General features: G+C 43.3%; 1 protein-coding gene across 1 annotated transcript in view; it reads left to right on the top strand.

Moving 5' to 3' along the window:
• The first annotated feature begins 1,520 nt into the window (after window positions 1-1,520).
• The window catches only part of OLFM2 (olfactomedin 2), a 207,239-nt gene continuing 190,842 nt past the window's right edge, over window positions 1,521-17,917 (top strand). Inside the window, exon 1 of the mRNA XM_088137907.1 lies at window positions 1,521-1,683. Coding sequence (XP_087994033.1) covers window positions 1,627-1,683 — 57 coding nt within the window. The 5' untranslated portion in view covers window positions 1,521-1,626. The remainder of the gene's footprint in view (window positions 1,684-17,917) is intronic.

Here is a 17,917-nt window from a genome sequence, read left to right as displayed (position 1 = left end):
TCTGTCCCTGCACCCTAACATCATCCGGCCTGCCATGTGGGGTCCTATTTTTATTCATCAGCAGGCAAGCCACAGCTTACAGATGGGAAAAAGGAATAATGGTTTCCCCAACTGCCGGTTTGATCACTCTGGCCAGCCAGCCCTCAGGAAATGTAACTGGGGCTCAGGATCCCTGGAAGGTGGGTGGACTAGGCCTAGCAGCACCAGGAGAAATATATCACCCTTCCAAATCTCATCCCTTCCTGAAATGTTAGACAACACAGATCATCCCCAGACATAATGACCAATGGATAGGCTGGTTGGGGATGAAGAGAGTTATAACCCAGGATATCTGGAGGGCCCCAATTTGATATTCCTAATTTGGGAAAGAACTAGGTTAAAAGGAAAAAAGAATTAATTGCACCCCTGGGGAAATTTATTCTTATTTCAACTAGGGAAGGAAAGGTGATAATTATCACAGAAATAATCTGCAAAATAAATAAATAAATAAATAAATAAAAATGTTCCATTTCTATCCCAAATCACCAGCATCTATTTGAATGCCAACTTCACTGACCATCAATAGTGATGAAAAAAATGGTGAGGGGAAATGCCCTTGGGGCCCAGGTTTAGCACTGAGTGTACGTTTCCACATAATCCATACAACCTGCTTACCCTCAATGATGTGGTGCAAACCCATCGTGGTTAAAGCCTGGCAGAAGGACCGATTTGGTTTCCACATAGCTGGTCTCTACTCCACCTGTATCTGAATTGTGGTGTTGGCCGAAACCTGGATGGGGCGGGCTGAGTGAGGCTTAATATTTTGAAACTCCATTGCCCCATCTTTCCACCCATATCTCTTTCGTGCTTTTCCCGGGCCAAGAGAGAAGGTTAATCTGGCTAATGATCGCCGAGGGTGCCCATTCCTTAAGACCCGTTAACGGAGTCTTCAGAGGACGTGGCCCTGCCCAATTCTAGAGGACGACGGGTGAAAGGGGGTCATTTAGCGATCCGGGAGATTTGTTCCCCCCCCTCTCCCCGTCCCCATCTTCTTAAGCCAAGATTCCCCAGGCATAGTAAAGCCGTGCGTGTCTCCCTAACGTAGTAGCCCGGGGAAGGGGCTTCCCCCCGCCTCCATGGCGCTCCGTATTGGCAGGCGATCGGCTTGAGAGGGCCAATGAGAGGAGCGGCTCCTTCTTCCCCCCTCAGAGGTGGGACCCTGCTGTCCTCCACTCCTTCCCGTGCCGGTGGAGAGAGAGGCGGCGCTGGGGCCGGAGGAGGGCACCGGGCGCTCTGCCTGTCTGGCCCAGCGCGAGGCGGAGCCTCCCTTGACCGGATCTCTCTCCCCCCCACCCCCTCCGCACGCCCCGTGGCCGCTGCTGCAGCAGCAGCCGCGCCGGGCGGCCGCCGCCTTTCCTTGCCTTTGCCCTGCCCGGTGAAGGGAAAGGAGAGGCCACGGGCGCCCTCGGTCCGTCGCTTGGTCCGTCCGTCCTCTCGCCCGGGGCGCGCTGGAGCCTGGCGGCAGCGGCGCCTCTTCCTGCTTGGCGCGGGGATGCGGAGGAGCCCCTGAGCGGGCGAGTGGGCGGGGGGAGCCGGCTGGCTGGAGCCCGCCCGTGGCTGAGCTGGGCTGGGCTGGGCGCTTGCACGATGCGCTTCCTGGCGGACTTGATCCTGCTGATGGTCGCTGTCTCCCGGGCAGCTCAGGTAAGCGAGCGAGCGAGCGAGCGAGCGCCCGCCGCGCCTCGAGCAGGGTTCTGGTTTGGGGAGGGGGTGAATGGGGTGGGGCGGCGGGCGAGTTCAGCCCTCCGTCGGGTGAGGAGTTGGCGTCTTCTTTCCCAGCTAGGAACGGGGTCGAACTACCCCGGACCCCGACCCCTTGTTTTTTATTGGGAAAGCGGGCCAGCGGGTTTGGACTCGTAAACAGAGTTAATTTGCTCATAGGGTTACTTTACTACATTAGTCAGGGATGGTGCTCAGTTGAGGTTTGTCGTCGCCGCCTCCCCCCCCCCCCCCGCCGCGCTGTCTAATCTATTCCCTAGATCCCCGCCCACCTTTCGGTCTTAACGCTGAGTACTTTCCTCTCTTTTTAGACCCTGACTCCAGGTTGACCGCAGTCCAGTCCCTGCTAGGGTCAGTTTTATTGTTCTTTTTTCTTTAAAGACCAGCCTACCATATCTCGAAAATCTAGCACTTTCCCTTTTTTTACATATAGCATTTGGCACACAGGGGCTCAACATAATAACTCTTCAGAGCTTCAGAGGCCTCAAGTTGTTACGCTTCTTTTACCAACACTCACCATGTAAGCAAGGGAGCCACTTCCTAGGGCCCCGTTCCTGCTCTTTCCAAAAGAAAGTTTAAGATGATAATTACTGGAAAGAAAGAAGGATGGGAGGCATAATTGTATGGTTTTTTTCCCTTTTTTCAAATTTTCTTTTTTCTCTATTTCTTATTTTCTATCTTTACTCTTTCTATTTTACTACATTCATACACACACACACACACACACACACACACACAGACAAATGTTTTAAAGAAACAATTCAGGATGGTAGGATCCACATTTAAAATCCTTGAAGAGTAGCTGAGAAAGTTATGTTTTTGACAGGATCTGCTTAAAATGGGGGTTTAGAATGGGATTCTCTATTTTGATGAATTCCGGCCAGTCTTTGCAATAGTGTTTTGATTCAAATTGTGCCCCAGGGAATTCTAGGATTCTTTAGAGACTTACTGTAGTGAGTTCCTTAATCTGGAATGGCAGATGGGCTTCCCTGCAGGAGGGCGGTTGGCCACCCTTTCCCATGAGGAGGTGCACAGACTTGCTCCCAACAAGAATCAGGGCTGATTTTATCACAGTCGTCACTCTTTCCTGATACCTTAACTCACCAGCCATCCCAGTGCTTCTGGGAAGAGGTAGATGGACATCTACTGGTAGATCTCTGGATGATTTCAGAGTAGGTCAGCAGTCGTCTAACAGTTGCAAAAACAGTGCTCCATCTGCACTCTCCAATTTTGCAAGAAAAAGTAAAACATTGCTTAATGGGACCTTGGGAGGAAAACCAGGAGTGGAATTTTGTGTGGAAGGGCTACACATTAAATGCACATTCCTGATCTAAACACCAAGATTTAGTCGACGTCCTTCCCATCACAAGCTGATTCAATGGCAAACCGGCTGATGGACTTGGGTTTTCAAGCAAAATATTAGCAACAGCAACCAGGTATGTCCTGCAAGCCTGAGATATGTCCCTTCTTCTTAACACCATATTCAATGAGACTGATCCAAGGGGGAGACCCAACAGGCCTAGCTAGGACCCCTTGTAAAAGGTTGAATGGAGTCCTAATATACAAAGATCCTGGAGTGTTTTTCTTTTTGGTTGCTCTGTTGGCTGATATTCAGTATTCAGACTTCTCTTGGCAAACAAGTCAATTTAGAAAGTATTCCCTGGAGGTAGAAAGTCCCACTAAATCAAACTCACAGCTCCAAAAGAATCCATATATTGCCAGGTGAACTCAAAACTGTGCAGGCTAGCATTCCTCCTGGACACGTGCTGTGATGAGAAGCTTTCTGTGTTCATGTGTGTGTAAGAGAGAGTTTATTTTAAAGTAATTGATTAAATTTTGATGTGGGACTTGGAATTCCTATTAAAATGATGCCATTCTGGCTTTCCTCCTCTGCCATATACTTCTAGTTGCAAAGAGCCTGGCTGCACATTATTCTACCCCAATGAAGGGAATCTCTTTGCAGATGCTCAGAGGCATTTTATTACTGTTTTATCTAGAGAGTCAGCTATGATGAACCGTGGATCAAATAACCCATGTCAGCAGGGTTGCAAAAGTGTTCTTTCCTTACTCTGCATGCTTTGAACTTGACAGAATTCACACTTGGAAAAGAGTCCTCATGGGAATCTATTAAATTTTGTGCCATCCATTAAAAGCAGACAACTCCAGAATGGGTAAGAACAAATCACTAGTCAAAAGGCAGCTCCAAGTTCTGATTTATCCTTTGAGTTGGGAGACCTGATAGGATCCAAATGTTGCTTCCATGCACCCAGTCATTATGCATTCTAATTCTGTTGGATGGGAGCTGGAGTCCAGCTCCATCTGGAGGCCACCAGATTCTCCATTCCTCTCTTTGTCTTACTTAGGAACACCTGTTTTTAAAAGACAGCCTACTTTTAAAAAGTGGTCAAAATACAGGGCATCATGGATACAGGTCCAAGTGGTCTAGCCATGTTAATTTTCTGCATAAAAGAATAGTCTTGTGGCATTTTAAAGATGAATACCTTTGTTCTTGCATAAACATTCAGGTGTCAGAATCCACTTCATCAGCACGTGCACATATACTGTTTGTCAAACAAAGCACTGGGGTCAGCATAAGTATATAAAACCAATGCAATCAGAATTAAATTCCAGGCAAAGCATTGATGACATGGAGACTACTTATTAACTAAGGGCTAATCTTTACATCACCCTTACCATGGCACAAATATGTCCCAGTAACCATGTATAGATGGCAGGTCCTCATGATATTGCCTTCATCTCATTCCTAGCCCACACTTGAGATGCCTTAATTGTCTTTGTTCTGATTTTAAATAGTATTTTTTCTTTTCTCTCTCTACAGTTTTTGCCATGGATGCAGTCTAGCACATGCCATTGATTACATGTTAACAATGCAGCCAGGGGTGGGCTCAAACACAGATCCTGTTGGGTACTTTAGGCTGGTACTCCTTCTCCTCTGATCACCTGGCCACTGCTCGTTGTGACCATGTTGGCTTGGGTTGCCAGAGAGACTAGACACCTGGCTTCCTCAGAGGCATCTGCCAGCATAATGCCTGACCACTGCTTTCTGAATCAGGTCTTACACAGACTCTTTATATACTCAGGTTTCATGCTCCTTTGAAAGAGCGCTAGACTTGTGTTGAAAAAAGAAGGTTGATTTAAACTGGGAATGAGAGCTGGGTTCTGCCATCCATATGTTGCTGGTCCTGTTATACCAATGAATGCATTTCACATTTCCTGCTGCTGCTCTCACAAGGGGATCCATGTGGCTGTGCTTTTTATTGTTTTTATTTTGGGGGGTATGGGACAGCCTTCTCCATAGCCTACTTCTGAGTGCTGCCAGCAAGGGTCACTTTCTGCCAGCCTTGGCATTCCTTTTAGCATCAGTCAAGAGTGATGCTCACTGGTTCTCAGCCTCTCCCTTCTACTTCATTACACCCCTCCTTTGGGCCTGTGACCTTTCAGCCAAGCTGTTTTTCAATAGGCCTTGGTGCTCTTTCAGAAGAGTACTAAATCCATGTTTTAAGACAGGTGTGCTTTTTCAGAAAAGAAACCATTCAGAAATAGTCTAGCTGACAGGTCACAGGCATGGGTTACCTAGTGTCCATTAGGTAACATGATGGATGGCTAGTCGCATCATTTCAAGCATCCCCTACATGTGCCCAACCCCGTGTACAGGGTCTTTCTTGCCAGCAGATGATATTTGGTAGGAGGAGAAATGAAGCTGGGGAACCCACCAATTACTTTCTGTAATGTTCCTCACAATGAAAATGGTAAGGTCAGCACTAGTCACCAGCAGAATAGGGGATCGGCCTATTTTTCTGTCACTGAAAGATTGCTGGATTGTGCTGTAACGGTGTCTTGGTAGTGTCTTTACTCTCCCATAAAACCTAGATACAAGCAAAGGACTATTTAACCCTCTCCTCTTTATGGATAGCCACAGAGGTACTATTGGACATCTCTGAACATATCTCAGTGGCTCACATTTATTTGTCTGTGCTTTGACTTATGGATGGGAGAGACTAGCAGCTGTATTTTAAGCCAATTGCAGTTCCTAGGCCATCCTCAAGAGTCACCCCATGAACAATTAATTGGAATAATGCAGTTTGTGGTGACTGTTGCATGCATCACTAATGTCAGGTTCCTCTACTCCAGGAATGGAGAAGGGGTTATCAGCCAAAGATGATAAAGACTTCTTGTCACTTATGTAATGTGGCTATCCAGTATCAATGCTAGATGCAGAAGAACCCCAAGTTGTGAACCTAGTCCTTAAGGGAAGTGCAAACTTGTTCAGGACAGGCATATTTTCCAAACTCCATCGGTCCATCTTCTGGAATAAGAACAGCTTCCTATTGTCTAGATTCAGCATCATCTGGTTCTCCCACACCCAGTCCTTTACAGCCCAGGGATATGCAGAAGCTCTTGACAAGTAGAACTTATAAAAAGGAGAAGTATAGCTTGGTGATATTGGTGCAATAATGGTAATTAGTTCCACACATGCATGATCCATCTCCTTATTCATATACAGGTAAATATAGGAGATCAGATGAAAACTTGCAGGACAATTCCCAAGGAGCCAAGTAGAATTTTTTTCAGTGCTAGCTTCTGATAGTGCCCAGAGTGATAGAAGCAACACCACAGTGAAACAGTTCCCAACATCATGTCCCTCAAGGCCTTTTGAAACATATTATGATCAATGGTATCAAAAGTCTCTGAGAGAGTAATAGACTTGCAGTCCCTACATGTCTCTCCTAATACAGATCATCCATCAGAGCAACCAAGACTGTTTCTGTGCCAAGCCTGGTCTAAACCCAGACTGAAAAATGGCTGAGAAAATCCATTTTTCTAAACAGTTGCTGGAGCTGCAGCACTGCTGCCTTTCCCACCAAATTGGCAGAATATGGACTATTGGACAGTGTGTGAGTATTCAATCACTCTGGTCCAGGACTTTTTAAACAAGGGCCTCCTCATCATCTCCCTCAAGCTGGCTACTTAAAGAAAGTGTTGTTAATCTCAGAAATCATTGACAGGACAGAGTCCTAGGAGGTAAAAATATACAATGTGAAGGACTCTGACATGGGATGGAGATACTTATCAAGCAACAGGGAGACCTCCTGATTTCAGAAGGGATCTATCCACCTCCACGGACAAACTAAACTAGATTGGTTCATGCCCTTGTAGGGGTGAGGTAGGTTAGCACACCTACAATGCTTCATCTATGGCAAGACCATGCTGTGTTTCATTCATGTTAAGACAAACACTTCTAGAACCTCTTCTAGGACAAAAAGAAAATCAGAATTAAGTATGACTTATGAGTAGGTTTTGAAATGAACTGGGTCAAACTATGAAGCCATTGATGCCATGACATCCTGAGCTGCTCCAGTCAAGGGGGTTTCAGTGTGAATATTAAAATCCCCCAAGACTAAGATCCTGGGGGTTTTCAGCTGAGCCAGGGATTCTGCTCAGCAGTAGAACAGCTGGTAGAACAGCAGTATCCCTGTTTTCATCTGACCATTGAAAACCAGTCACATAGCCTTAAAAGTAGCAAAGTCCAAGAAAGGGAGATGAAATTCTTGTGGACAACAGCACTGGTGTTTTACTGGACTCTGATGCATCTTCAACATCTAAGTTTGCTTGAATTAACTTCCCTGTTGATCTCATTCACTTGAGGAGGTGGAGGCAGGAATTGCTTCAACAGAACAGATCTGGCCTTCCTGCCTAGATTAGCTTTTTCCACAATCTTTCCTCTTCTGCCCCATGTTGCTTGAATAGAGGCACCACTGCCACTAGGAGGAGGCTGTGCAAAAGCCCTGCCTTTCTTTGTCCCACTAAACAATAACTGCAGAACCCATAACAATGCAAATTACACAAGAGAAAGGGAATCAGTCAGAGAAAAGAATGCTGATGGGCAGAAGGAGGGGAAAAAGGAGGAACACCAAGAGATGGAAAGTTCTTTTTCAAAGGCCCAGGAACGATACAGAGTCATAAAAGGAAGAAGCCCCCAAACAATGACACTTTCTCTCCTCAACCAAATACTACTTCTGAATCCTAGCAGCTTTGTTAACTGTCTGTCTTATCAGAACTGCCTTCTTACTTTTAAAAATACTGTGATAAGTTTGTTCTCAGAGTGCTAGGATGCAGTCCAAATGTGGCTAACCCAAGATGGCAAGCTGATCTTCGGAGCTGGGCTAACAAGAAATCGATGCTAGCAAATGTTGACAGGAGAGTCTTCTGTTCCCCCTAAGTGGGCTCCAGAAGTTTTCTCTTCACAGCTAAGGTAGAAAAGCTAGCTGGCAAAATTTCACACCCTACCTGTCCACTTCTGTAATTATGTTCAGAACACACTTAGCCTGGTTAAAGATTTCACCCATTTCTTGGATTTCCATGATACGTTGACTCATAAATGAATCAAACAGGCTGGGTTCACACACAGTATATAAGTTACCTCCCTCCAAATCATAAACAAGGTTAAAAGTAATCAAGCTTGGTATGTGCAGATTGAGCCATTAGCTTGCAATTGGCTTATCTATGCATGTGTGAATACAGTCATTGGATACTGTAAGATTAAGATATGGGGTTGGATTCAGAATAATGCTGAATGGAATTTGGCTTCTAATGAAGGAAGGGGGCAGAGCCCAGATACTGGCTTATTCTGCTATACTTCTGTAGCTTCTTGTGTCCATTGAAAACCTGTTTTGGGGGATCAAGAGATACTCCAAAATGGAACTGGAGTGGAGCTGAGCGATTGGGCGATTCTTGGAGAATTAGCAAAAATCACCATCCTACCTGCTTGACCCCAGGGGTGGTCTTTATGGATTCCTGTTCTCTTGACAAACTAAATGACTGTTTCAGTTTCAAAAGGAGCAAGTCTGCATTCAGCTCAATATCTGAACAAGAACAAAAGCTTCAGGATTTTGCTTGATGCTCACATGGAGAGGCTGAAGGGTGCCCTATGGGTTCTGTCCCTCTGGCTCTGGCAGACTATTTCTTGAAAGTGTGACAGGTTGGCTGTGGTGATGTTCCACATTCAGGAAGGGCTAGGGGAAAGTTATATTCAAAGTATCCATTGGCAGAAAGGAAGAGGGTTCTGGCAATGAACAGTAAGACTGGGAAAGAAAACAATTGAAAAATCAATTGAAAAATATCTCAATCTACCACCCATAGAAGGGGGAATAATATTTAGTGAATTCTTTTATATTACAGTTATGTATGCCTATCTATTCCAGCATCTGATGTTACACAGTAGCCAATGGCATGCATGTGGGAAGCTCGTGAGCCTGGACTGAAGAGTGATACCCCCATTTCATGGTTGCTAGCCACACACAGTTCAAGAGAAGGTAAAGAACTATCAGTAGTCTCTGATAGCCTGACCCTCCATGAATCTGTCCAGTCCAAATTGGCTGCTGTTTTAACAATTGCTGGCTGTCTATTCCACAGTTTAACTCTGTGCTGCATGAAAAAAATAATTCCTTCTGTCAGTCCTGAATCTGTTCCTGTTGATGGGTCTTATTCATAGGCCCTGAGTGAGGCAATGAGCTATTGTTCTAAGAAAATCATCATTCTCTTTCCGTCTCTCTCTCTCTGCTTCAAAATTTTTTTTTTTTTAAAAATCCTGATATGTATTTCAGGTCTGTGTGAATTTTGAAAGGAAAACAACTGAATTCTATAACCTGGAGGAAAACAAATGACCAGTTTCCCCTGGAGTGGGAGCTTCTGTGTTGGAAGGCTCAAAAGGAGGATTCATGAATCTTCTTGGCATGCATCTAAGAAGGAAGGACTTTACATTGGTCCCAGAGCAAGCATCATTTCCACCTTCCTCTGCAAGGAAGTGGTGGTGGGGAAAATGTCTCTATTCCACTCTATTAGGCTCATAGCAGCAGGTTTTAAATTCCTCCAAGATCTGATCTTTCTGCTCTCTGAGGTATGATTGACCCATTGTTCATTTAAAGGGGGCCGCTGTGTATTCTTTGATTTATTCTTGCCATATACCAGATGAACAAAAATGCCTCCCCCCTCCCCCAGTAGGGAAAGAAATATTGAACTTTTTTGCTGGCTACTGAAATTCCATCTTGCACATTTATCCTTACCCCTATCTTTATCCAAAAGGACCAGAAGGTTATTTCCCCCTCTCTCAATGAAAACAGAGAGTCTGAGAAAAATAGTTTTAGGCATATTAATAGCATTTAGTGCCTTTCCTACATCATCCTATAGAATGATGACATCCCTGCAGCTTTGTACTTCCTTGAAAGCCGGTGGATCAAATTTGCCTAGCAAAATTTCAGGAGAATTGTTTCGTGACGGTTTTAGTAGCTGCATGGAAGCAGAGCAATGTCTTCTTGTATACAATCTTTTCCCTGTCTGGCTCTGCCACAAATAGTATTATGCAGAATAATTATGCCAACTGGTTTATTTGGCATCATTTATAATGGCAGCAATATTAATTTTTTCTTGAGATGAGGTAGTCACCACACTAAAAATAAAAAAAAAAAAAATCCTATGCATAGAATTGCTTTTTCTTATTATCTTCCAAATCATGCATTGACAGCAGTCTTCTAGGATGCATCAGGACCTAATTTTTTGATATTGGCCCCAGGGCAGCATAAACCTCCATTCAGCCTTCAACAGGGTCTCCGGCTGGAACCTTTCCAAAGTTGCCACTAAGCAGTAATTTGAAGGGGAAGAAGTTTATTACAGTGAGTAATAATAGTCATTGTATCTAATTCATTTAATTTGAATTTCATTTAAATAAATTAAACTAAATTAAAGTTTAAATAAAATTATGGTGAAGTCTGATGGTGGGCCCCTCTCTCTGAGGTGCTCCCCTCTTCCGGAACAGCCTGCCCCATTCCATAAGGGGGTAAAAACCTGGCTTGTCTGGAAGACTTTTGGGGATTGATTGTGGAATCACGAGTGCCAAAATAATGCTTGCATTATTTATTATTCCTGTATAATTGTATTACATGGCCTAAAGGCTGGGGACTGAGGCAGTAGATGAATCTCATAAATAAATAAAATACTTTATTTTAGGCCCTAGCTCCTTTGGGAGGTATGGCCCCTTAAAGGCTGAGGGTCCCTCCACCACCCAAAAGTTGTGCTTCCCTGGTATAACGCTCCTGTCTGTTGTTCTGCCCTGCCTTCTGGCAAAGGGGTTCAGCTCCGCTGGCAAGGACTGAATACAGTCTCTTTACTGGGCTCTGTTTCCTTTTGAGGAAACTGGTTGACAAAATCAAAGAGGTGCTATTTTGCTTTCTGCAGCCTAGCACCAGATGTGTTAGACTACAGCTCCCATAATGTCTAGCTAACATGGAAATCAGAGAAATTGAAGTTTAGTCCCTTTAGAAGGCACCGGGTCTGGGGAAAGATTGCTTGAGTTCATTGATGATATAAACATATGCTGGCAGCTTTTAAGGAGGAGCATGGAATACACACTCATGCCAAGATAGTATCAGAATCTAAGGCTAGTTTGAAGGAGGCCAAGAAAGGCAATTGGGCCTGAACCTCAAGCTCAAAGTGGCTTCCAATGTAGGTATTTTTGCAAGCTCTCTTTCTTTTTCTTCTTAAAAATATTCAAGTTATGCTTCATTTGGGTAGGGTTGGGTGGATTGGGTGTTATTTTATTCTAATAAGTTGTCTTTTTACATTTTAATTTGGCCACGGGCTTCTAAACATAGAAATGGCCCAATCCTCATTGAATCATTCAGGGGATCTCTAAGTTGGCTTCTGTATTCACCATATGTATTATTTATTATGGGTGCAATTAGCACTGCCTGCAGCTCACAGAGCTGTTCTGCTGGCTGATAGCCATAATTGATAATGGTAACAGATTCTTAAAAAAATAGTAAAACAATGAAGTCTAGAAACTTCATTTTTTAAAAATACCTGGCATTCCTTGGGCTAGAATGTGCTATATTCACGGATAGAAGTGTAGCTCGAACATTGTATTTCCCTTTCTTCTTCCAAGATCTCTAATCATCTGCTTGCCTCATGTAAGAAGTCACATCTGAAGTGCCTAAGCAAAACACCTGAGAACATCAGGAACAGCTGCATAGTCCTCACACCTTGCTGTGTCCAGTCTCTGTTGCCATAGATGTAACTGCTGCACTCTGTTCAACAAGATATATTCAGGTGTTCTGTCCCATTGTTCCAAACACCTTCATTCTTGCCACTGAACATGCTAATACCAGAAAGAAAGTCTCAGAATGTAAGCTTAAGATTCAAGAGCGGTGATGCAGTATGACTCTGAGCCAAAGGTAGCTGTTGAAAAATAAAACAAAATATCAAAACTGAAGAGTGATGTGGACGGTACTGAAAGAAAGGCTCCTCACATAGAAATAGATAAGATTTGAATAAGCTGATGGACCTGCTATGGATACCCAGTATTTTGGAAGTGCAAACTGAATGTTAAGTAAAATTTTGCCTTTGAGCATTGTGCATGCTTAGGATCAAAGTTAAATGTTTCAACAATATCACTATTCATTCCCCCCACTGATAAACAGGGAACAAATTGCAATCTTGCCAACTGCATTGCCAAGGTCCCTATTGCCAAGATCTTGATTCACGGGCTCCTCTATCTAGCACAAACAACAAGGAGTTGGTCGGCAAAGCAATCCACAGGGGATTTGTTATGGCCTACTCACCACTAATAAACAGATTAGATGTGAGAAAGAATTGGTCAGTTTTGATTGAAAATCTTTTCCATTGTGAGCAGTGGTGGGGGAGAAGTAATGAAGACCAGTGTCTTCCACATTGAAGAAAGGCAGGGACATCAATGTGCTTAGAATCCTTTACAGTCACAGGATCTTCCTAGTGGAACCCCTACAGCATCTATATATTACTAAAACTCTCATTTCCATACCCTTCAACTGGGTGAAATGGTGTGCCATAGGGCAGCAATTTTTGAACCAAGGTACCTTAAATATGGTAACTTACAGAATGCGTCCAAATTCAGGGACCCATTACTCCTGTGAGGTTGAAATTTGGGAAATTTGTGGCTGCTTCAGCACTGCACTGTAGCAGTCACCAGGTTGTGTGATTGTCATGGGCATATTCCTGACCTCTTTCCTGCCTCCCTCTGTCCCCTGTGCCCAATCGGCTGGCTGCAAGGCCCAACAGGTGAGCAGCGAATGGCTGCTTTGGAAATGAGGCAGAAATTTGAAATCTCTTAATGGCAGTTGGTGGTGAGGGAAAGGCGAGGGAGTGACTTGGATGCCTGCTGGCGAGGTAGGGCTGGCTGGGGGGTACCGGTGGTCAGTAGGTGAGCCCTGTTTCTCCCTCGAGGGAGAGGGCCCTTGGGGACATGCTGGAATGGGGAGCGGGGGTGCCATTTTCCTTATGGTCCAGGACTCCCTTTGTTTCGCCTCCCCCCAGCAAAGTGGCAGGCAGTTCTGCTGGTCACCTGTGGTGGTGGTGGAGGAGGAGGAGGAGGAGGAGGAGGAGGAAGAGGAGGAGGAGGAGGAGGAGGAGGAGGAGGAGGAGGAGGAGGAGGAGGAGGAGGATGATTCACTGGGGCTCTCCTGAGGGTCATGAGGGGAGAGCAAATGGCGCAAACCTATATTGTGGAGAAGGGAGGGAGGGAGGGAGGGAGGGAGGGATGAATGATTTCTGACAGTTTCCTCCCACTAGCAAAGTCAATGGGGAAGCTGGCAGCAAGTCATAAGTCACTCAAACTCCCACTGCTTTTTTGCCCTTGGTCATTCTGTTTCTCTGTTTAGGTAAGGAAATATCTCTGAAAAAAAGACCCAACAGATCATGGGTTGTCTAGTCCCTTTTAAATCTCTCTGGAATCAGAATGTCTGGCAGCAGAGATAGCAAGGAGATGGGAGTGGGAATCCAATGTTAGTTCTTACCCTTGGTGGTCAGAATCCACTGTCAAAATCTATGGCTGTAGGGGATTGTCACAAGAGCCAGGGGACTGTTCAGTACTTCCCTTCCCTTCCCTTCCCTTCCCTTCCCTTCCCTTCCCTTCCCTTCCCTTCCCTTCCCTTCCCTTCCCTTCCCTTCCCTTCCCTTCCCTTCCCTTCCCTTCCCTTCCCTTCCCAGCACATTTAAGCTGCCTTTCTGTAAAATGCTGAAATAAATAAACAAAAATCAGAACCAAAATTTCAAACTTAACTATATAATATTTTGAAAAGGTTATCTCCAATATAAACATACCTACTTTTGAACATTTCAATCAGTGTTGGGTGGCGCAAGTCACTTACCATTTTATTTCCTCACAATGCATTGGAAATAGAGTTACATATGTCATGGTATTGTGGGCAAAGCATTGGACTGAGGCTGGAGATACCCAATCTCCATTTGATTATGGAGCTCTCTAGGTGAGTTTGTCATTTTCTCTCTCTCAACGTGTGGGTAAAATGAGGGAATATTTATTTGTGGTTTACAAAGATAATGACAAAATATGTAAACCAACATTAGAACAATATAATTAAAAAATAATGATAACGTAAGATCAACATAACATATTTATGGCATTCATCAATAAACTCAATTTAAAAAAGTCCTCCAGAAGAGCTCCATTTTAACTTGCTTCCAGAAGAACAAAAACACTGGGACTAATCTAGCTTCTCAGGGGAGACTGTTCTATAATGAAAGAGCCAGTGCCAACAGGAAATAAGATATAAATCTCATTTATCAGGTGGGGATTCCAATAATAAGACCATTTGCAACCAAGCCACAGATTTCTTGGTCCGCCCTGGAAATCACATTTGCTAATGTGAAACCTTAAATCCTAAACTTACACATGTGGGATGTCATTAGTCAGTGGTTAACATTTTGCTAGAACTGTTCACATCTTCATAGCAACCATCTATCTTTGAGGTCCAAATCTTAACATTAAAAACGTGCTGTAGACCATCCACTCGCTCACCCCACACCCACATTAGTTTGTTTGTATGGGTTCATATGAGTGGAATAAAGCTTCAATTTCTGGAAGCTGCAGCTAAAAGGTGGCAGGCAGCATTTGCCCAGGTTCCAGCAAGGATAGAGAGACAATGGATTTCAAATAATCACAATTGGGCATGTGATCCTAACCTTGGCTTGAGGTTATCAAGCCATCTAGGAAGGAGGGGTGAGACTGAGCAAGGCAGGACAAGATGAAGAGTAGGTGAGTGATTAGTGATAAGATGCAGACAGAACCAAATATCCAGAACAGAAAAATACAGTAGAGCAGACTCTCTTTGGCTTGGTTCATGCATATATGCCCATCCATTGATTTCTATATACTTGATTGATGGCTGCTGCTATGATCTGCCTCCACACAGAAATATTGTGTTTACCATGAAAACCAGCGTTCTGTCTGTCATAGTCTACATAAACTGGATATGGATGAGATATATTTATTCAGTTTACGTTTAGATATGAACTTATTCATTTCTCACTTCCCAAATGTATACATGGGTGTAGCTGATTATAATTGGAAGATAGCACTTACGATTTTTATTTCCTCACTCCCTATTGTAAAAGGGAAAGAATGGGAAACTACTTGATTTCTAAAATGTTCACACTAGGCTAAAATAGGATCGAGTAAGGGACATTAGAAATAGCTAAGATCTTTAAGATCAGTTAATTTAAAGACCGTAGCTATTTTTAATGTCCCTTACCCAATAACATTTTAGCCTGGTGTTAGCATGTGAACTAGGCCATCACAGGGAACCATAATATGATGTATTTGTTTGGGCATAGCATGCAATGTAGCATAGCAAGTGTGCATTGTTAATCTAAATTTAGGGCTTAGAATGCCTGAACACAGCCAGTGGGAAGGAGCATATAGTTCACATTTGACTAAGCCCACCAGGGCTGCTTGTTACTTATTAGCATAGCTATGTATGACAACTAACTGGAAGGTGAATTTGTAACTTTCCAAATTGTGTATTGTAACACTGGGGCTTTTTCAAAGCAGTGGCTCTGTAAGACAGTTGATGGCTTTCATCCTTTGTGCACTGGGCATTAAGAGGTAAATAAAGCTTCCTCTCTGGATCATGAAGAATAGTCCAACAAGCCAATCCAGATTCTGAAATTGAAAATGGCTCCATTTGTATCTCTGACATATCCTGTTCAAAAGCAGAGTTGGAAAACAGCAGGTGGCAAACTATCCAGCTGGAATTAGGTTTAAAATAAATAAATAAACAAAGACATTAAAATCCTCTTCTTTTTTTGCATTTGATTTTACTCTGGCTGCCAAAAACCAAACTAGAGAAAGAGGTCTTGTGAGAAAAACATTTGGGAGCACATGGCTCGGTTCACATTGTATAGTTCATTGAAAGCAAGCATTGCCTTTGGTTGATGCGTTTTGGCTCTAATTAGCACATCAAATACTTTTGAGACAATAGTGAGTTAAATACCAAGAGGCTATTGAGGCTGATCTAGTGACTCACAAACCAAGGTCTCTATTCAATCCATTCAGTCCATTCAATCCATTCAACCCATTGTGTTTTCTTCTCCCCCTTTTTTTGGAGGGGGGACTGCAATAATTAGAGTTTGAATTGTATTACCCAAGCCTGTTTTTGTGAAGCTTTATGCTGGTACTCTTTGATTACTATAATGACTGGGAGATGAGTTTTAGAGTCAAGCACTGGGAGAAGATTCCACCTGTGTGTGTTTGTGTTGGATATGCTTGTTGTTAGGCTGCTGTTGTTCATAATTATTAGTTCCCCTTGAAATATAGCATAGGCTGAATTTTACAAGCCTGATTTTTTGAGAACTTTTCAATTTCTCTAATTTCTGGTTGTTTGCGGGACCAGTTGTCTGAAAGGGTGGCATCTATTTCATCCATCTTAATCACAACAGCCGTTCAGGAAGCTGTCCAGGGTGCTGAAACTCTTCTTTCTCACTTTGGCACAACGTTTTACAGTACTCCTGTAAAGTGGTAGAGTTATCCCTTTTAAAATAAATTTTAGGTTGTTTCCCCACTAGTGACTTCTAGCATTTTCTAGAGTCAACCAGCCCTCTTTGTGCTGATATAACTGTAATGATGACAAGCTTTACACTGCCTCAAAAATGGCTGGATAGTTCTGGAAGATACTGGAAGATACTGTAAGTGGGCAAGTGGTTTCAGTCAACTCATGTTATGAATTCCATGTGATTAAACAGTTAAGTTAATGTTATTTATTTATGTATTAAATAATCTTTCTTTCTTTCTTTCTCCAGTTTATATTTTGCTATAATTGCCAAGACGCTGAATGGCATACAATAAGCCATAACAAAATAAATTAGAACAATTAAATGCAATGTGTAATAACAGAACCCCATGTGGGTTTTACTTCCTCAGGGATAGTAAAACAAATAGTATAGTTAATAGTAAATAGTATAGTAAAGTGAATAGTATAGTAAATCCATCTCCAAAAGCCCTCTTAAAGAGCCACATTTTTATGGTTCTCCCAAAACATAATAAAGAGAAAGCAATCTGAATGTCTAGGGTTAAGCTGTCAGAGTCAGAGAGTCAGAGCCACCACTGAGGAGGCTTGACATTGGAGTCCCTGCAGATGACACTCCTTTAGTGGTGGGGCTCTCAGCAAGCCCTCTGTCTCTGATCTCACTGGATGGAACATACAACCAATTTCCAAGGTCTCTTGATACTCTATAATAAAATGAAATAATCAAAAGTACAACCAAAAATTTAAAAACAATTAAACCTACAATTAAAAGTCTGCTTATAATGCTAGGTTTTAGGACCTTTTAAAAATCTAAAAAAGTGGTTAGGCATTTTGACTCGGCAGAGAATACCTTAAAGAACTCAGGAGGCTACAGAAAAGTCTCTTAACTCAAATGTGGCAACTGTAGTTAAGCCTCCTCATATGATCTCAGTGAGCAGGGGATCAGACAAAAAGAAATATTCTCTCAAGTAGCCTGACACAAGCTGTCAGAGCTTTAGAAGGAATAACCAGCACTTTGTATTTCACCCAGAAACAAATTGGGGGCTACTTTTTGAGCACAGGTGTAATGTGGCCCTCCTAAGCTCTTCCAAAGAGCAGCCTGGCTGCTGAGTTCCAGAAGAATAATTGTCTGGTAAGTGATAAAAAACGGAATGCCTTTGCTAAGGTGATCATATCTTCTAGAATTTGTATAATGAAGAGTGTGTGTGTGAGTGTGTGTGTGAGAGAGAGAGATAGGATGTTCATGTGTGTGTGCAGTCAGCTGCTTGCCTAATCAACAGCAGCTTTTT

The sequence above is a fragment of the Python bivittatus genome, unplaced genomic scaffold, assembly GCF_059951505.1.
Source record: "Python bivittatus isolate LINGU-HERP-01145 unplaced genomic scaffold, Pbiv_v1 ctg000220_np1212, whole genome shotgun sequence".
NCBI lineage: Eukaryota > Metazoa > Chordata > Lepidosauria > Squamata > Pythonidae > Python > Python bivittatus.
This window is presented reverse-complemented; position numbering and strand designations above follow the sequence as displayed.